Consider the following 21,507-nt stretch of genomic DNA (forward strand, 5'->3'; position numbering starts at 1 on the left):
GGATGCTATGTCTGATTCCAGAGACCGGCCCTGGCAAGGACTTCTAGGATGTCTGTATGTGACTCAGTGGGCACAGATGTCATCCAGGCAAATGCTGGTATTGAGTGGTCTAGTCTGGTGCTTATAAAATGGCACTGAGAGAATTTAGGTGGTAGGCAGGAATTCAGAGTGTGACAGTTATGCTATGATTCCAGGACACTCCTGGTGTCACTTTTGTAAGTGATGACAGTTACGGGGATTGGGAAGAAGGCTACAAGTATTCACTTCTGAAACATAGCCAAATTGGCTTGAGAGTTTTGAGAGAAAGCCCCCGTTCTTTGAGGGAGACTAGGAGTGCTAGGAAAGGCAATAAGATAGGTTACAGAATGGACCTCACGGCAGGAGCTTGGGACTATGGTTTGGGCCAATATGGAGGCTAGGAGGTATGGTACATTGAGGCTACCCAGATGACCATGACTGGTCTTGGCCGCGCTAGAGACCATGCTTGGTTGGAAGCATTACTTAATTCCGTTCCTTAGTGGGGAATATATCTGCATTTTGATACTTCTTCCCCCGTTATGACTAGCAGAGTAATTGGAACACACCTGCCAGTACGGTAAGTGGTTGATCAGTAAGTGTATTAGCAGAGGGAAGAGTAAGCTAAAAGCAGGCGGTGTGTCAGGGATCTAAGAGAGCTTTGCAGATGAGGTACTATTTGCCTTGGTCCTTGTAGAATACTGGGGTTTTATTTAAAAAAGACAGAAATAGGGGCGCCCTGGTGGCTCAGTCGGTTGAGTGTCCGACTTCGGCTCAGGTCATGATCTCACGGTTTGTGGGTTCGAGCCCCGTGTCAGGCTCTGTGGTGTCTGTTCGGAGCCTGGAGCCTGCTTCAGATTCTGTGTCTCCCTCTGTCTCTGCCCCTCCCCTGCTCATGCTCTGTCTCTCTCTGTCTCAAAAAAATAAATAAAAACATTAAAAAATAATAATTATAAAGAAATTTTAAAAACAGAAATAAACACAAAAGTGAGGAAGGACGTGGGTAATGTAAATGATTTGGCAAGACCTTGGAAGTGAGATATCACGACATATATTTTGGCAACAGCAGGTAGCTCAGGCTGCATTAAGGGTGCCGCGTGTGTGCGGTCAGATAGGTTATAGGAAGGAACATCGATACCAGTCGTCAGTGTGTCAGTCTGGGAGGGTCCCTATCCTAAAGCCAAGGTATCCACACTTAGGGTTATTTTATAGGAAGTGGTTTCTGTGTGCTTTTTTGAGCCTTGTTAGTAGCATTACACTGAACGGAGTGGGTCCTCACAGCGCTCTGGTATCAAGAGCAAACTATAGGTGATTTAAGAGCCCTCTTTGCCTGCTCACACTTGAAAAGTCAACCCTGAGGACTTTCGGTCAGTATGACTATCTAAAGAGATGGGGTAGGGCCTCTGCTCACTACTGGATAAAAAACTATAAAACAAATTTCTTAATGGTAAGTAGCGCTTAAATACAAGAAAAGGGAGTCACCAAATGCCCGCAGCATCCATAGTGGTCGGTGGGCGTTGAAGCCATGTGCCCCACTTGGCCTGAGCTGGAAGAAGAATAAATGAGAGTGGGAACAGGTGTTTTTGAGCGGGGAGGAGGGAAGGAAGACAACTCAAGAATTAGGTTTAGGCTTCGACGTGGTAAATTTGAGATGCTTATTAGACATTCAAGCAAAGATGTTGAATGGACAACTGGTTGTACGATTTGAAGTTCATGAGTGAAGTCATCAGCATATGGATGGAATTTAATGCCATATGATAACAGGCAAATTCATTTGTTTGACTTGATATGGAATAAGAATGCCTACTTCCTTGAAAATTTGCTCTCATAGGCATGTCCTCATGAGGCTTTGAGGTTCATATTTATAGTACTTGCATTTTCTGGAACTCACAGGCAGAGGTAAAGTGGTTCTGGGCTGATAATCTTCCTGGGTTACCTGGCAGAAGCCGTTATTCTGGAAGGACACAGCCTCCAATCCAAGCCATACAAGATTCCCAGATAAAGTCCCACTTATGAAGAGTTCACAGTCTCAAATTTAATATTGTACATGGAAGCAGTCTTTTCGGAGCAAGGGTCATGAGGCATAACAAGTCTCAGGACTAGATCTCCAAGGACTTAAGTTAATTGGAATTATTAGATACATAGAGATGTGTGTTTGAAATGACTAAACATGTAAGAGAAGGAGTTGAAAATATGAAAAGAGACACTCTGCAGAATGTCTAGGCAGATTTGGAAAGGACAAACAGAACTTCTAAGAATGAAAAATATTGTCTCTAAAATCAGAAGAGAAAAACTCAAGGTTGGGTTGAAGTGTGACTGAGCAAAGAATTAGTGAACAGAAGTCTATCCTGAGAAGATTAGCTTACATGCAGCCCAGAGACATAAAGCAGTAGAAAATATGAACAAGACATTGAGACATGGGGAATAAGATGAAAATCATCCGATAATCCAGTAGCAGGAATTCTAGAAGGAGAAAAGAGAGAATGTAGTTTTCAAGGCAAAAGTAGCAGAGAATTTTCTAGAATTTGAGAAGGACATATATCACTAAATGAAAGAGCCAGTGCTTCATTAAGAAGCACTCTGAGCAATTGGCTCTGCGTGGCTGCTATCTTTTAAAATAATTATCAGTATCTAAGAAAGCTTCACCTTTATAAATAATGGAATCAATTGGCATCTATTTTTAGGTTTCTTGTTCCTGATGAATTACAGAGCTTTGGCTATTTCCACATTCAATATGACAGAGTGTTGGTGTCATTACATAATGACTCAGACACAGAACAGCCTTTTAGGGTTATTATAAAAAGATTAAATTTCTTCACATTTTGAGGCAACTAGATAAGAAGGATTCTTTGGAGCACATTTGTCTTTCAGACTTCTAGCTCACTGGCAATCTGGTAAGTTTTTCACATCCATTAGAGTATGGAGAGTATGATGAAGAGCCAGGAGACATATGGTCTCATCATTCTGTTCTTTTTTCCTTTTGATTTTACAATGTGCCGTTTTCACATAGGAAGAGCCAGGATATGCTTTAAGCCCCTGGAGCATGTTTCCCTGAAGGTTGCTCTTAAAATTGTGTTCCGCCAACTGAAGAGAAATGTTTGTTTACTGATAGACTATAAATAATTGAGAGTAATCTTAATCTTTGGTCCAAAGATTCAGTAATTCGCTGTCTTCTTTTTTTAAGTTCCATGTTTATGATTTAATTGTGATCTTTTGAGCGTAACTTAAAACTTCACTAATGTTTATGTACTGTACACATGTGACTGTATTTCTAAGTATGTTTGGTGCTCGATACATTTATGATCACTTGGTTCAGTCATTCTGTATTAAAAACATATTCATGCATAAAACTTTATACCATTTTTTCTTATTAGCTGTGTTTTAAAAAAATTATCTTGAGATCTTTTTAATGCATGATCAGTGTTATTTAAAACAATGAGTTTAGACCTTCAGACATGAAGAGGACTGAATGTGTTTTCATAGAAAAGAATAGTGTTTTGTCTAATTATAAATCTAGTTTATTTTTAAGCAAAGACTAATGATCTGATGACCTTTAATGGATAGTAGTTTGGTCTTACAAACCTATAGTGTTTCTCTGAGACTGTAATTCACAACTATTATTACTAATGTCATGGGGGTGTGTGAAGGGTGTGTGGGGGTGTGTTTAAGCTAAGGCAGTGGGAAGAACTCTGGTCTGGGAATCACAGTTTGTCCTTTGGGGTTCCCACTCTGGCATGAAAATATCTGGGGGCGAGTTGAAGTAGTTGAAATCTAAGGAGTATCTCTAGCTTTAGAATTCTGTAATTCAATTTCATTTCGTTTTGTTGATGGATGTCTTGGAAATACTCAATAGCACATACATTTTTCCCATTGTTGATTGTTAGTTAGCAAAGCGGTTTCATAATGAGTATTAGAGTACTTAGTTTTAGTCTGGGATTATGTAAAGAGTATGCACTATAAAATTGGTAGAGAAGTCACTTCGAAAGTGACAGGTAACACGTACAACGTCAGAATCTCTTGAAAGGTGAACTGAGCTGTAATTCCCCATCTATTTTACAGGTTTGTCACTTAGAAAAATGTGCTTCAGATATTTTCAGTTTAATTAACATGGATATAACTTATTTTTTAATCAATTGAAATAAAATCTGTTAGAATAACAAAAGCAAGAAAATATTCTCATTCCCCCCCCCCCCCTTTTGTGAGAGCATATTTGAGGGTGTGAAAGACATTGTTTTCTTTCTTGAGATATTTCAGAGTATGAACTGTCTCACGAAACACTGTGGAACAAAACTCGGTTGAGGTAGTAACATGGAGTACTTCCTGAGCCACAGTGTCTGGCACATAGCGTGTGCTTCATCAGTGATGTCTCCTGCTGCCCCTCTTCATGTTATCCCTCAGAGACTGGCATTTCATGTGGACATTCCAGGGGATTATGACTATCTCAAATAGCTTTTATCTCACTAATGCAGAATATAAAATTCCGAAGTGAAACTGTTTTTGAAGGGGTTGATGACTGTTTGAAGTGTTATCACTAGGGCCCATTGCAGAGTTACACGGGTCTCTGGCTTCCGTACGAGAGCTCTGGTGTCTGTCATTTTTGGGGATTTGTATCCATGTTTGTGGTGCTAAAATGAAAAACTTTTGAAACATGCATTTCACAGATAGCTTCACCATTTTTTTCCAGGATACGACTATGTTAACAGCTTTATTGAGGCATGATTTACACACCATAGATTTCACCTATTTCAAGTGCACAGTTCCATAATTTTTACTAAGTAGAAAGACGTGTGTGACCTTGCCAAAATCCAGTTTCAGAACATTTTTGTCACCCAAAAGATCCCTGGTGCCTGACTGCGTTCACTTCTTGCTTCCATCCCTAGTGTGATCTGCTTTCTGGCTCTAATATTTTGCCTTTCCTGAGCATTTCCTGTAGTAGAATCCTGTAATGTGTCATCTGTCTTTTGTGACTGGTTTCTTCCATTTAGCATGATTTTGAGGTTCGTTCATGTTGTAGGCTGTTCCTTCCTTTTATTGCTGAACAGCATTCCGTCAGCACACTTTTTTACATTTATTGTTAATATTTCTGTTATGTCGGAATTTTAGAATTGGGGGGTGCCCTTACTGATTACCGCTTTATTTAATAGAATTTTCTGTGGTGATGGAAATGTTACGTATCTGCACTGCCCCATATAGTGAGTGACCCCTAGGCACATGTGTGTTGAGCACTTGAAATGGGCCGTGTAATAAAACGTAAGAGGTCAGAAGGATGTGAAGATTAATTTTGCCCAGACATTTCCTTCTCTAACTGCTACTCACGCCTTTAGCCTTCAGGGCAGGACCTCCTCTGTTGGCCTAGGAGCCCAGTTGCCTGGGGTCTTTGGTCCTACAAATGTCTTTTTGGGTGTAATGAAGTGGAAAGGGTTGGCAAACTCTTGAGTAGGGCCCCCTCCTCTGTCTTCACACGCTGCTGGAAACACTGATTGGATGGGATTGGCAAGGCCTGCTTGTTTGTACTCTTCAGTCAAATTAGGAACTTCGTGAAGCAGGTCTGTCTCATTTTATTATTATTATTTTTTACCATACTGTCTTGTATGTCATTTACATAGGGGCAGCTCGTAAGTATTTGTCGTGTAAACAATTGAATTATTTTGTTTCTAATCAGAGCTGCCATTCTGTTTCAACTTAGCACTAAAAAGAGGGGTTTTTCTTTAATGTCCATATAGGTGTGATTTACTTGGTCTTACAGATAAAATCTAGCTCTCCCCCACCACTACCACTATATACCCCTTTTAAATAAAGACTTGTATTGCTAATTTGTGGCAGGACAGAATTCTTTTGTTAAAGCCAGAGGATGTGTTTAGTTCATAAACATCACCATTGTGTTTGATCAAGACTCTACTTTATGCCCAGAATTTAAAAAGAGAAAGGGAGCCTCTCTATTCTGCAGTCCTCCGCTCCGGCAGCCGCCCATCTGGACAAAGGAACGGACGATGATGCTGGCTTCGGTGCTGGGGAGCGGCCCCCGGGCGGGCCTCTGCTCTGGCCCCTCCTGGGGCCCGCACTCTCGCTCCGGGCCCGCTCCACCTCGGCTGCTGACGTGCACCACAAGGAGATGGGGCAGGGACACACAGGAACACTGCAGAGCCACCATCTCCTGCAACCTGGCCGCTGAGGAGCTGTCTGTCACCTCACACCATCCATGATGCTCTGTCCTGGCCTCTCAGCCTTCCCCTCTAGAATACAAGCTCTTTGTGGACAGAACCATGTCTTATTGTTGCGTTTCTACCCAGTGCTTAGTATAATGCCTTGTATACTGATGTTTGTTGAATGATCTGTTTGGAATGACAGAGCATAGGATAGGGAGTGAGGAGGAGTCCTGGTTCTTAATGGTTCTCCATAACATACCTAACGTTTTTATCTAAACGTGTTGTGAAGTGTTATTTGAAGATGTATTTGAAGCGTTAACCTAACATTTCCAGTTCCATGATCTTTTTTTTAAAGCAGCTACATATTCAAAACAAAACCGTTCTGAGAGTCAGAGAGATTAAGTAGTTTGGTCAAGATTACTCATTAAGTGTCAGAGCTTGGAATCAAACCTGTGTCTGAGTTGGAAAACTTCCTTGTAACTACTCTGCTTTGCAGCTTTTCTCAATTGTAGCACTAAATTGTTGATCAGGGCCTAAACGGAGGATACTTCGAACCATCATGGCTCGTTATTAGTCTCAAAATATTTTTCTGGCATTTACATTATGTTTGATTATTGATAACTCAAAGCTTAGCTTCATAAAATGAGGGGTAATGTGCCCTCATGTAATAATATGATGTTTTAAACTTTGCTGTGGTTTCTGAGGAAAGTTCGCCACATAGCGAATCGATCCTTTTCTGTTTCTATTTTCTCTCTCTTGGCATTCTCGTATAGCTAATATATATGTCTATGTTACGTGAATAGGTGTACATAAAATTAGAACACCATAAAAAGGAAATAGGCTACCTGAGATGTTAAATGTTAGAAGCATGCTACAAATCAAATATTAGAACCAAATGAAATGTGAATGATAGTTTGATGTATACCTTATGATGACATGAGAACTTGTGAAATTATTGGAGTTTTGTCCTCAAGTATTTTAATCTCAAACTCATTATGTGTGAAGCACTAGCTGGAGTCCAGGGTAATGAAGTAGAATGTAAAACATTTAAGATGTGTCCTGTTCCTATCGTGAAGAAGCTCATAGTCTGGTAAATAGAGGAAAACCCGATCGAAAAAGAAAATTAACAGTAGCAACATAACATTTTATAATGCAATTTGTGATGCATTTCAAATTAATTACAGCTGCTGTAGGAATTCAGGAATAGGAAGGAAGACATCTGAGTTGATCGATGGTTGATCTGTGGTTTTTAAAGGAATTTGCAATAGTTGAACACAAGTAATAACATATCATTTTACTATTTTCCTATGGGAAGAATTTCTAGATGTCTAGAAGTATTTAATGGCCAGGTTGCCTAGTTCAACTGTTTTTTCCATGGTTACAGCAGAAACATACAAGGGTGTGATTTTTTTTTTCCTTTTGAAATACAATCTGTTTTAACTATGGAAACATCTGTCATTATAAAGAAGCGTGTAAGGTGATATAATCTGCTTTGTCTGTATGACATACAAGGTTCCTTTTTGGTCTGATTTCTGCTTACCTCACCAGCCTAATCTCTCATTGCTTCTCTCAGGTACTATTAGCCAGCTCCTCCAAAGTTTCCTGTTCTCTTTTGCCTCCTGGGCTTTGGGTATGTTGTGCCTTCTTGGATCACTGCGTCATTACTTGATTGTCTTCTCCTCATCTTTTCAGGCTTAGATTATATATATATATATACATACACACACATACAAATATGTATATAGTATACATAATGCACATAAATAATATACATAGTAATGTAAATCTGTATATATCTCCTTGGTTTAGGAAGCCTTTCACCTTGCAAAAACTGAATTTGATACCCCTCCTGAATGTTCCTATAGCATTCTGACTTTACCTAATCCCCACCATAATTTCCAATTTGTCACTAGGTAGTAAGCAAGCTTCCTGAGCTCAGAAATCTTAACTGTTTTCCACCCACTGCTGTATCCTCAATGCCCTCATGCATTTGCAATAAATATTTGTTGAGTAGAAAAATCTCCTTAGGGTTAGGCCAATCACCTTTCAGGTGTTTCATAAATACCATCTAACAGATATGTTTATTTCATTAAAAAAGTTGTATTGATGGTTCTGAACTGTTTTAACTGAAGATAATATAACCATCTATGTGAACATCTTGGAATACAGTGAAGTAGTTTCTGTACAGTGAACTTCTAGAGCATATTCATCTTAGGGTTTTAGATTTTCCTTCATGTTGTTTTATTGAGTGTGCCTATTGATACTGCTATACCAGCTATTTTTGGTTTATGTGTGAGGGAATGTATTTGTATGTTACATGCTTTTCTATACCTGTATTTTTATTGTGTTTTTGTTTTTAGGTCTGTCTCTTGTAAGCCACATTTCTCCAGGTTTTATTTTACTTTTATTCATTTTGATAATTTCTGCTGCTTTTAGTAGGTTGTTTTGATCCATTTACATTTATTACAAATACTGATATATTTGGACTTATTTCTACAATTTTTGTGTGTTGTTTTTTTCTTTTCATGTGTCTGCCTTCAATTGGATGAAGTTTTTACTTAATTTTTCCTCTGCTTTTTTAAATGCTGTAGATTATATTTCTGTATATTTTTTTGGTGTACACTATTAGGTATTTTGGGTACATATTTAATTAAATTTTGCCAATAAAGTCTAGAGTTAGTTAGCCTTTTTTTTTTTTTTTTTTGGCCTATTTATGTCAAAGTTCTTAGCATGCTTTAACTATCAACGAAACATTCCCTTATCCAGCTTATTGTTTTTTAGAAGTTGAGTTTTACATTTTTTAAACCCTCAGAAATTAGCTTTTAAATGATTAATAGTTACCATTCTGTCAATCTCTAGTAATTTGCTTTGTGTAGCCCATGGGTCCCCTCTGTGTCTATTTTTCTTCTTGATGAACTGCATTTTCTAATAGCTCATCAATAGGTGGTAAATTTTCTTAGCCTTTATATGTCTAAAGAATCCTTTTCTTTTATTCGTGAATGATGGTTTGGCTGCATATAAAATTCTATAGTTCTTTTTCCCCAGCTTTTTGAAGATACTACTTTTTTGTCTTCTGACCTTTATTACAGCTTCTGAGAAGTGGGCTGTCATTCCATTGAAGTAATCCGTTTTTGTTTTTTTTGTCTTTTTTCTCTGATAGCTTTTAAGATTGTTTTTGGGGTACCTGGGTGGCTCTGTTGGTTGAGTGTCTGACTCTTGATTTCGACTCAGGTTATGATCTCATGATTCGTGAGATCAAGCCCTGCACGGGGCTCTATGCTGGCAGCATGGAGCCTGTTTGGAATTCTCTCTCCCTCTCTCTCTGCCCCTCCCACCCTTTCTCTCTCTCTCACTCTCAAAATAAACTTAAAAAAAAAAAAAAAGATTGTTTTTGTGTAGAATTTCATGACAGTGTATCTCATGTGGATTCATGTTTATACAGTCTAATGCTCTTTTTCTGTTTGAATTTTTTTTTAGTGAGGCATAAATTGCATAAAGTATAAGCTCAGTTAATTTTTTTTTTTTATTTTTTTAAATATTTTTTTTTTTTTTCAACGTTTATTTATTTTTTGGGACAGAGAGAGACAGAGCATGAACGGGGGAGGGGCAGAGAGAGGGAGACACAGAATCGGAAACAGGCTCCAGGCTCTGAGCCAACAGCCCAGAGCCCGACGCGGGGCTCGAACTCACGGACCGCGAGATCGTGACCTGGCTGAAGTCGGACGCTTAACCGACTGCGCCACCCAGGCGCCCCTCAGTTAATTTTTACATACACATATATACCAGGTTACCGCTGCCTAGTCAAGATTCATAATATTTCTAGCAAGCTACAAGGCTCCCGGTGCCCCCTCCTAGTCCATACACCATAGGCTAAAATTACTCTATATTCGTTCAGAGCTCTTTCATGTTGAGGATACATATTTCCTTTCCGTTGTAGGAAATTCTCAGCAATTATCTTTTCATGTATTGCTTCTATACTCTTCCGTTGGAAAATCCATTAGACGGACATTGCAGCCTCAATCTGTGTTGTGTCTCTTAAGTGCTCTCTTCTATTTTTAATCTTTTTCTCTGCCTGTATTAAGTTCCAAGTAGTTCCTTAATGCTACCTTTAATTCACTAATTCACTTCACTATGTCCAGTCTAGAGTACATCCCATTGATTGTTTCTATTTCAGTGACTATATTTTTCATTTCCAAGATTTCTAATTCTTTCCTTCCTACGTGATATTACTTTGTTTCATTTCTGTACACTTTTTTATCTCTTGTTGTTGTGATGGGCCTTTTACCTTCATTTGTATTTCTGAGCATCCTCAAAATACTTATTTAAAAATCTTTGGCAGGCTGCACTAAATGAGTTGCATCTGAAATATTTTTTTTCAGTGATTGATTTTGTGGTTTTCTTTCTTAGCATTAAATTTCTTCAAATGTTTTGGAATTGCATTTTGTAATTTACTTTTCAGTGGAAGGCTTTTTGTTTGTGTTTCAATGTCTTCCTGCCCTCCCTTTCCTCACTCCCAGTCTAGGGATTTTGCTGTTGATATTGGAGATGTTGGTAGGATGCAGTGATGGAGACAGAGGGGGGCTTGGCTCAGATCCTGGTACTAAGGCAGTGTTTTGTACCCCACCTCCTAGACTACTGCAGTTCTTTGTAAAGCCATAGTCCTAGTCAACATGTCTTCATTGCCCACTTAATCAGCCCCCTATTTTGAGTAAAGGCACTGATCCAGCCCTGGCTTTAAGGGGAGATTCTCATTTGCAAATCACTTCAGCAAATCACTTTTAGTTCTCTTTACTCCAAAGAAAACCACTGCATTCTCCCCGCTGATCACCCCCTCCACACAACACACACACCTGCTTCTGGGTCCAGAAACAGCAAGGCAGGTACTGCTCAACATTTTTGAGTTTCCATACTTTCTGTTGCACAGACGTGTTTCTTATTTGACCTCAGTTGTGTCTATGACATTGTCTCATTTTGTTTAATATACTTTATTTATGCTCTGCAGTGCCAACAGGGTTTCTGAACTCACCCTACAATGTTAACCCAGAAGCGCTATTGATTGTAAAACTTTTCTCTTCATGGAATGATAGTCAAAATATATTAAAAAGAAAGGAATGGGTCTGGAATTGATTTGTTTGGAGGAGAATATGCATTCGTTACTATTGTCTCTAAAATGTAAACTTCATTTTTTAACATTTGCTCAGTAATCTTTTGTAATTATCTTTTATTATAACAGATATAGTTTATGTCCATTATAGAGCTTTTGGAAAATACAGCAAACCATACATTTATACACACATGCAAACACACACACACATATACAATGAGAATTACTTGTAATTCTATAGCCCAGAGGTAGCTACCGAATATTTTGGTATTTATTATTTATGTTTTACTTAAGCACACTCCAGCCCACATACTAATATTCATATTTTTTTTAAAAAAAACAAAACAAACCCAGTCTTGTTTTGTAGGTGAAGCTGTGAGTGCTGGAGATGCCTTATGTGAAATAGAGACTGACAAAGCTGTGGTTACCTTAGATGCAAGTGATGATGGCATCTTGGCCAAAATAGTGGTAAGTTTATATTTTGATGTCTTCAACAGGATGAAGATCTCTTAAATGGGAAGTTCCTTGAATTAGAGTCACCCTTTATTTTTACCACTGTATTTACAGTGTTGTGTTATCTGTATGTACATAATACATTTTTAATTCAGATGTTTAAAATAGTTGAGTTTTAAGGTCTGATAATAGCCAGTGATGATCAGACAACATGGAAATATTTCAACCATGACAATGGTACTCAGTGTTTTGGGTTTCTTCATAGAGAATGAGAAGCATTCTGGCCTGAGAGGAGAGAAGGCTCTTTGAGGTGGAATTTGAAGACAAAGCAATAGGTTAAAGCTCAGCACTAGCAGTTTCCTAGTTTGTAGTCAGTTAAACCAGAAAGAAGGAACGTTTTACTGTATCACACGAAATCAAGAAATCCTTTCTTCATCTGTCCCCAGGACTCCCAGGATTGGAAGTATGTAAAGTGACCATCTGTTCAGCTCCTGTTCTCCAGACAAGAATATCTTAAGTTGTCCAGTGCAGATTCTTGTCTATAGGTTTCATAGCCTCACTCAGTGGCCTGGTCCAACTCTGACTCATCCTTACAGTTTGGACATTTTTGCAATCATTTAAAAATATCTATATAAAAAGATACATATGTGGTATTTTTCACATACTTAAATATAGTTGAGTTGACAGTCTTGTCTATTGATAGTATATTTTCTGTTTCATGAGCTTTTTAATGATATATATATACTTGTGGGTTTAGCAAAACTGAAGTCATTTCCTTTGAGATCCCAATTTAAATAGATGCAGTAATTTTGAATATTCCTCTCTGGGCAATCTTTGCTTTATCGCTAATTTAAAATATGGAGCTATGCCTTGAATACTGTAATGCTATTACTAGAAGTGGAAGCTATTAGTACAGACGTTCAATCAAAGTGTCTAGCAATAAAAGAAAGGTTAGTTAACAGAAGAAAACATGGAATATCATGTAGCCATTAAAAATTGTTTCTAGAAAAAAATGTAATTTCTTTACATGTTATACATTAATAAAAATTTTTAAATTTTTTTGAAAAAACACTTTTAAAACTGTATATGGGCAGGGGCGCCTGAGTGCCTCAGTTGGTTAAGCATCTGACTTTGGCTCAGGTCATGATCTTGTGGTTCATGAGTTCGAGCCCAGCCATCGGCCTTTCTGCTGTGAGCGCAGAGCCTGCTTCAGATCTTCTGTCTGCCTCTCTCTCTGCCCCTCCCCTGCTCCTGCTCTCTCTCTCAAAAATAAAACATTTTAAAAAATTTAAAAATTGTATATGGGCAGTGATTATAATCTTGTAGGACTTAAAAAAAATTTTTTTAAATGTTTATTTATTTTTGGGAGAGAGAAGGAGACAGGGATCCGAAATGGGCTCTGCACTGACAGTAGAGAGCCCAGTTGTGGAGCTCAAACCCACAAACCTTGAGATCATGATCTGAGTTGAAGTCAGCCGCTTAACCGACTGAGCCACCCAGGTGCCCCAATCTTATAGGACTTTAAAGAAAAACATGTATAGAAAAGATTAAAGTGTTGTAAAAATGTCAGTTGTTTTTGGGGGATGGAACTAAGATCCTCCTACCCCATATTTTCTATTTTTCTTTATTGTCTAAATTTTCTATAATAGCTATATTGTTTTTATAATGAAATAGTAGCATTTTTGTGAAAATTAAAATAAAATGCTTAAAGCCTACTTAGGGTTACATGATATATTCACTGATGGAGCGTGTTTGTTTCTTCTAGAACATGTAATGATGTGTTGTAACAGCTAAGATTGTAGGCTCTGGAGTTAAACTGCTGCCTGATTCATATAGCTAATAAATTCTGCTAGTTATTAGTTATGTAATAGTTGGCAAATTCTTTAACCTCTCTGTGCCTTTTTCCTAGTAATGAGGATAATGACAATACTATCTACATTATGGATAGTAGTAGAGATTGAGATAATACGTATATACTCATTACAAGACCTATTGCCCACCAAGTGTCAATATATATTGCTGTCTTCATCATTATTACAATTACTCACCCAGCTCTTGGTGACCATTAGCTCGCATGTCAGTCTGTTTTTTTACCTAATAATTTGTATTCGTTGTTCGCGACTGAATGGTTAGTATTCATTTGGGCCTCTGTAGTTTGGTACAGACATGCCGCACATCTATTAGTAGTCCATTGTTGATGGGTTTTCAGTTCTGAGACACCAGCTCACCTCTGTTTTGGGCATGGATAGAACACCTTCCTTTGTACATTTTATCCAGAGGCTACACTTTGGAATGTTACAGTCTATTTAGATGTAGATCTATGTATAGTTTTCCATTCGTGTTTTCTACTAGAAACCTTTCCCCTTTTTTCTAGTCATTTAAATGTTGCTTTTTACATTCTGATTATCAAACTTTCTTTACTTGTCATCTACAATATTAACAGCCACGTTAAAACACATTATTGAAAATACTTCCTTGGAGGAAATATGAATGGAAAACTAAAATTTCTATACCTTCGTAATAAGGAAAATATAAATATTCATACCAAAAGCATCCGACTTCGGCTCAGGTCATGATCTCATGGTCCGTGGGTTCGAGCTCCGTGTTGGGCTCTGTGCTGACAGCTCAGCGCCTGGAGCCTGCTTCAGATTCTGTCTCCCTCTCTCTGCCCCTCCCCCGTTCATGCTCTGCTCTCTCTCTCTCTCTCTCTCTCTCTCTCTGTCTCTCTCAAAATAATAAACAAACATTAAAAAAATTAAAAAAATAGTTTCTAACTAATTTATGCAGAGTTTGAAAAAGGAAAAGATTGCTTGAATTACAATATGTAACAAACCCAGCTACGTTTTATTGTGTATGCTTTTGGCAAGCTGTGTTCTTAGACCTAGCTCTGGGTCCTTTGACTATGAAAGTCTTTCAGAATTGATAGCTTTTCCCGCTTAGCTGCTTTGTAATGCATTTCACATTGCTAACAGTGTTATAGGTCGGTAGTGCCTATTCATCTGGCCCCTAATGCTCTGAAAAGGTAGGGGGCCTAGTGGGAGTATGTGATTGATAATGGCTTTAGCAGCACAAATGGCTACTTCCTTGCCAAAGAAAAGATTGTATGTATATTTTAGGGCCTTGTGGCTTTATTATTATTCCACATGCGTTTTGGGTAATAGGAATGGGAGTATATTCATGTCCTAATGTACACAGTTTTCTGGTGAAAAAAATCAAGGTGATGTTACTGGGGATTTTTAGTCTTTCACCCTACTCCACTCTCAGCCCTCCCACCCTCCTGCCAGTTACACCTGTCTTTCACTGTGGAATAATTCTCATATGAGCAAATAATAAAATGATTTTAATAAGAATACATATAAGAGATCTTTACTTTCAGAGTCAAGGAGTTGGATGATTGATCTCATTAAAAGGCAAGTGATGACAAAAAGCTCTAGTTTTTAGTTTGCCCACGTTTTTGAAACAATTAGAAATTATTGTCTGTTTTGCTCTTCATGGAGGTTTGTTTGCATAGTCTTTGAGAGGTTTTTGTATTCTTCTCCTCCCCCTGCCCAATTTCATTCTCTTCTCTTTCGTAATTTTTGCATCTGATTTCCATTTTAGATATAAACTAATAATTATTACATTTTAATTAGAACCAGAAAAAAGCTTAGAAGCTCTCAATAATGTTAATAAAGAGCAATTGCTGTCAGTGTAGATAATTTTAGGATTCATTTCCAGTTTAGCTCAGTTAATGAGGGAGTTGTTAAAAAGTCTTATTTAATCACTGGTAAATTGCTGTGGGGAAAACCTTAAATTTTTACACACATGCCCGTTCATAAGCTTAGTCTTAAATTTATCTGGCAAATTGGACAGCACGTGTTTTAAGTGATAAATAAATAAAATAGCATATTAGGATGACATATTTGGAGAATTTATTAAAGATCGTCCGGTTTGGCTTCTTATATGATTTGTTACAAACCAGGATACTTTTGACGGTGAAAAGGGTGGGGATGTGAAGATTATTTGAACTTCTATAATTTTTTGAAATTTTAATTTATTGACTAGCAAAACATTCACTGATAGATTTTATAATATTGGTAGACCATTACTATTCAAAACAATTTTCAAGAATAGATTTTTTTCTGAAATCCATGCATATTAAAGCAAAATTGTAAAACGTACTTGCTTTAGGGACACCTGGCTGGCTTAGTCGGTGGAGCAGGTGACTCTTGATCTCGGGGTCGTGAGTTGAAGCTCCACGTTGGACAGGGCTTACTTGATCATCCGAAAATTAAAAAACAAAGATTCATTATTTTTGGTACTATTTGTGTTCTCCAATTTCTTAGCTGCATCTCACTCTAATACTGTGTCACTGGTGTTTTTTTAAAGACTGTAGTTTTTCAATATAATTTTTATTGTTAGGTCCCTTTCCTCCCTTATTGAGCAAGTCATTTAACCTTTCTGTGCTTCAGTTTCCTCATCTGAAAATGAATAATAATAGCACTTACCTTGTAATGTTGTTAGGAGAATTAAATGAGTTGACACAGTGCTAGAACAGTGCCTGGCAATTGAATGCCAAACTGTTACTCAAAGACTTAATGAGTGTTTTTTTTTCTCCCCGCTGTGCATTTTTAGCTTGCCATTGATTTGTTGTCAATGTCAGTATTTCTTATGTGTCTTCCTTTAAAAAAAATTTTTTTTAACATTTATGCATCTTTGAGACAGAGAAAGACAGAGCTGAGTGGGGGAGGAGCAGAGAGAGAGGGAGACACAGAATCCGAAGCAGGCTCCAGGCTCCCAGCTGTCGGCCCAGAGCCCGATGCGGGGCTCAAACTCACTGACTGCGAGATCATGACCTGAGCCGAAGTCGGACGCTTAACCGACGGAGCCACCCGGGCGCCTCTATGTGCCTTCCTTTTAGACCAAAGTTCATTGTGCACATGAGTTAAAGTGTGTATATTAAAGAATACAGTTTAAAGCTGTATAATTGTTTGAACCATGATAGAAAATTGTTACTAAGTTTTCAAACCAAGTCAGCCATGCGACTCGGCTCAACGCCACTGACCGCAGTGCATGCTCCTTCTGTTCTCAGCAGCTCTCACACTGTCCTATTTTACAGAAGAAAATATTTAAATAATTGCTTAACTTATTATTTTTTAACACCACAATCAAAATACAGTTTTTCCCAGCACCTTGAGTGGAGTGAACCCCCTCAAATAATTTCTCTGTTGGGAAATTCTGCTGACTTCAGCATCTCCTATTAGCGGATACACTGAGGAAGCTCCGGTGGGCAGTATGGAGCACATTTGCCCGTGATTCATTTCAGCCTATGGGAATGTCTCTTGTAAAGAAGGAGGCCCCATCCCTGGGGTCTGTGTCTGGAGATGGAGTTCAGCAGCCTGTGTGTGGTCCTGTGGAGAAATAGGTTTGCCCCAGGCCTTCCTGCCTATTTTCGCTTTCGTTGCTGTCCTGCCGTCCACTGTCCGCTCCCCAGTCCTGCCAGTCTCCTGCTGGCCCTTCAAGCGCAACTTTCCAACCCTTACCAATGGGGCACTCCCCTCCTGTCCACTCTTGATCCATGTTGAGTGTATTTTTTGTTTTAAAACAAAAATTTTATTTGAAATAATATTAATTTATCCTTTTGACATAATAGTAAAAAAAAAAAAATGAGTAGTCCACAGAACTAAAACTTTTCAGTATGTGACAGACAGCTAAACAAATTGTTCTTGGGTTGTTTTGTGTTTTTTTCACAGGTTGCACTTCATGAAATGTCCTTATCTTATGTACCTGTGTCTTATATATGTATTTAGCTTCATCCAAGTGTTATTTCTGTTCTTCTCCATCAGTAATTAGTAAACTTTGAAAGCTTCCTAACTTCCAGAACTTATGCCTTATTTATTTTTAGACTAGTGCATATACTGATAATCATCAAAATTAATGTTAATCAGAAATGTCATACCCATTTTAGGAGTTAAGCTCTTATAATTACTCTATTAGTGAACATCCTACAGCCTCTCATTCTATTATTCACTACATTACATCGGTAATGAACTTTATTTAATGTAATTGAAAGAGAATAATACAAATTTTAAAGGAATGACATTTTCTTCCGGTACTGAACTTAAAAACATTGTCATCTGAAGGTTCTCTAGGGACTTATCTTACTAACTAAATAAAAAGCAACTCTTCCTTTATAAATGAATGCTGCTGAAATGTTTAAAATACATTTTTTTTTAATTTCAATCTTATTTATTCTTTTAATTGACATTATCTATGAAAAATTGTTTGATTAGTTGAGTCACCAGTGTGTTTCTGTTGTACTTGTAAAAATTCATGGGGTTTTATTTTATTTCTCAGGTTTTGTAAATAGATACATAGGGAAAAAATTAAATATAGGGAAAGACAGAAACCAACATTAACCAGAGTAGTTAACCAATTCTGTTTATACGATGGGATATTCTTTTCTCCAGAGACTGTTCACTGAATATATTTTATGTTAACATTAGTCAGTAGGACTCACTTAGGAGAGTTAATTCCTTGTGAGCTCCTGGAATTCCTAAGCCATTGTGTAGAAACTGTCTGGGAAAGACAAGTAGTTGAAGGATAAAACCATAGTCTCCTGTTTGGATTTGTACGATTGACATCAAAAGGAAGATGGTATGATCACTCTTACATATGTGAAAGCTGTCAGAGAAGAGATTCTGGATTTTTTTTTCAGGCTGTCGCATGAATAACTGGGAGAGGGAGAATGGTGAAGGAAGGCATACATGGGGGAAGGCAGGAAAGGACGGTGGTGGGTGGAAGGAGGAGGCAGGCTGACTTGGGAGCAGATTTTAGCTCAAATTAAGATCTTTCTAATCAGTACAGAATTATGTAAACTACTTGGTGAGGTCATGAGCCTTTCCATCTCTGCAGTTATTTTCTTTTTGAAATATAGGTTGAAGAAGGATCTAAAAATATACGGCTAGGTGCACTAATTGGTTTGCTAGTTGAAGAAGGAGAAGATTGGAAACATGTTGAAATCCCCAAAGATGTAGGTCCTCCATCACCAGCTTCAAAACCATCAGTGCCTTGCCCCTCGCCAGAACCACAGATTTCTACTCCTGTCAAAAAGGAACATATACCGGGAAAACTGCAGTGAGTATGTTTATTTGGATGCTGACGTAAAAAAACAAAACCAAACCAAAAGTGATGGCAACTCCTAGGGTATCTTAATCATTATCAAACATCTTTGTACCTTATATATGAAGTGGCTGATCTTCCTTTTTTTCTCTTAGGTAACTGACGCCTAGGAATGATTATTTTATGTCATTGTTCATTCAACAAACAAATAGTTCTTGAATACCTGCCCTGTTCCATGTAGTAGGAAAGCTCTGCTCACCTGGTGGAGAACAAAGCAGTCTGTGTTGTCCATGTTGAACTTGAATTAGGTTTTAGCCTTCTGGGATGGAATATACCAAATTTCAGATCATGTTTTCATCCATGGAATTCTAGTTACCATAATGTGAATTCCAGTTTTAAATGTATAACTGATGTAAAATGGAATTAGCAGGAGTGCCTGGGTGGCTCAGTCAGTTAAGCCTCCGACTTCGGCTCAGGTCATGATCTCACAGTTCCTGAGTTCAAGCCCCATGTCGAGGTCTGTGCTGACAGCTCAGGGCCTGGAGTCTGCTTCAGATTCTATATCTCCCTCTCTATCTGCCCCTCCCCCACTCATTCATTTTCTCTCTCTCTCTCTCTCTCTCTCTCTCTCTGTCTCTCCCTCTCTGTGTCTCTCAAAAAATAAACATTAAAAAATTTTTTTTAAGTAAAATGGAATTAGCATCTTAACATGCATTTCTTTGCAACTATTCTGCATGTGAGTGTCTGACACAGATTAGAGCTCAATTTTATCCCTGTATAATACACTTAGTAAACACCATTTCATTTCAGCTTTGCATAGCTTAAATGGATGGACTCAGAAAATTCTAACAAGTTCATTTATTTCTTTTAACATTCTCTATAATTATACAAAATTACTTTATAAGAAAAAGCTCTTCATCGAGAAGGGTCCTCTTATGAACCACTTTCAAACTTAAATAAAAGTGCAGAATTTTTCCTTTTTATTTTTTTTGTTTTTTTTTTTTTGTTTTTTTTTTGGTTTTTTTTTTGTTTGTTTTTTTAGAATTTTTCCTTTTTTAAAAATTTTTTCCTTCAGCTTACCAATGTCAGCTTTTGTCAGAAAAAAAATCCACAGTGATTTTGAAGTGCTGAGTTGTAAATTCCCGTCACCGTTTACACAGCACTTCTGACTGCATTGCTTTAACTTCCCTTCATTTACCATGAAAATCAGAGGCAGGCTCCTGGCTGTGTTCACTGCTCTTCTCCTGTTGCAGAGACCACAGTGTGTACTCCGTCATTCTGTGACGATCCATCACTCAGACTTAATGAGTCTGAGACCCGGGAGTGTAGGTTATAAAGCAGTAGACCTGTGAACCGCACAGTGTTGGCCCACACGGTGATTTTCTTAAATAAAAGTTTTGAATTGGTTATAGTTAATCTTACCAAAAATCTAAAATTTCAGTTTCTTCTGAAAAATCTAAAGATTTGATAGCACTGAGTCCATATTGCCTAGAGCTGTTTCCCTAAAATGGAGCAAGTACCACGTTCCTTCCTCTCCATTTTTTAGTTACACACTTCTGGACCCAGCCCCTTTTATTCAGTTTTCAATTTTCACATCTTTATCAAACTGTATAGTTATTTGTACCCGCTGCTTTGCCTAAAGGTCATAATCGAAGAGTGGACACTCAGTAGTTGTGTGGCCTTTTGGTATGTCTCAGTTTTCATGTCTAATAATCAACGTAAGTGTTTTGCCTCTTAACTCTTTGGAGTAAATCTAAAATAATGCTTTCATGTAAATACTAATGTCTTTTAAAAGTATAAAAAGGATACAGTTCAACAACAACAAAACAAACAATTCAATTAAAATAGGCAAAGTAGGGGGGCCTGGGTGGCTCAGTTGGTTAAACGTCTGACTTCGGCTCAGGTCATGATCTCCCCGTTTGCAGGTTCGGACCCCGCGTCGGGCTCTGTGCTGACAGCTCAGAGCCTGGAGCCTGCTTCGGATTCTGGGTCTCCCTCTCTCTGCCCCTCCCCCACTGGTGCTCTGTGTCTCTGTCTCTCAAAAATAAATAAACATTAGAAAATTTTTTAAAAAAATAGGCCAAGTACTCAAATATATATTTTGTCCAAAGAAGATGTATGAATGGCCAATAAACATGTGAAAAGATGCTCAGTGTCCCTAATCATTAGGGAATTGCCAGTCAATGCCACAGCGAGCTACCATTTCACATTCATTGGATTGGCTATTGTTAAAAAAAAAAAAAATGATAATGTGTTGACAGAGAAATTACGACAGTTGTGCGCTGTTGGTAGGAATGTAAAATGGTGCAATCACTGGAAAACAGCATGGCAGTTCCTAGAAAATTAAAAATAGAATTACCATATGATCCTTTTCTCAGTATATACTCAAGCAATTCCTTTTCTCGGTATATACTCAAAAAAGTTGAAAGCAGGAACTCAGAGATATTTGTATAACCATGTATAGCAGTGTTACTCACAGTAGCCAAAAGATGGGAACAACTCATGTGTCCAAAATGTGCCGTATACATACAATGAAATGTTATTCAGCTTTGGAAAGAATGGAAACACTGACACATATACCATGACATGGATGAACCTTGAAGACATTATGCTAAGTAAAATAAGCCAACCACAAAAAGACAGATGTAATATGATTCCACTTACGTGAATTACCCAGAGTAGTCAAAT

The 21,507-nt window shown here is 37.9% G+C and overlaps 1 protein-coding gene across 1 annotated transcript in view; it reads left to right on the top strand.

Moving 5' to 3' along the window:
• PDHX (pyruvate dehydrogenase complex component X) overlaps positions 1–21,507 on the top strand; it is a 72,132-nt gene that overhangs the window by 17,187 nt on the left and 33,438 nt on the right. Inside the window, exons 3-4 of the mRNA XM_030332022.2 lie at positions 11,633–11,733; positions 18,635–18,834. Of these exons, the coding sequence (XP_030187882.1) occupies positions 11,633–11,733; positions 18,635–18,834 (301 nt within the window). The remainder of the gene's footprint in view (positions 1–11,632; positions 11,734–18,634; positions 18,835–21,507) is intronic.

This window comes from Lynx canadensis, chromosome D1, assembly GCF_007474595.2.
Source record: "Lynx canadensis isolate LIC74 chromosome D1, mLynCan4.pri.v2, whole genome shotgun sequence".
NCBI classification, from domain to species: domain Eukaryota; kingdom Metazoa; phylum Chordata; class Mammalia; order Carnivora; family Felidae; genus Lynx; species Lynx canadensis.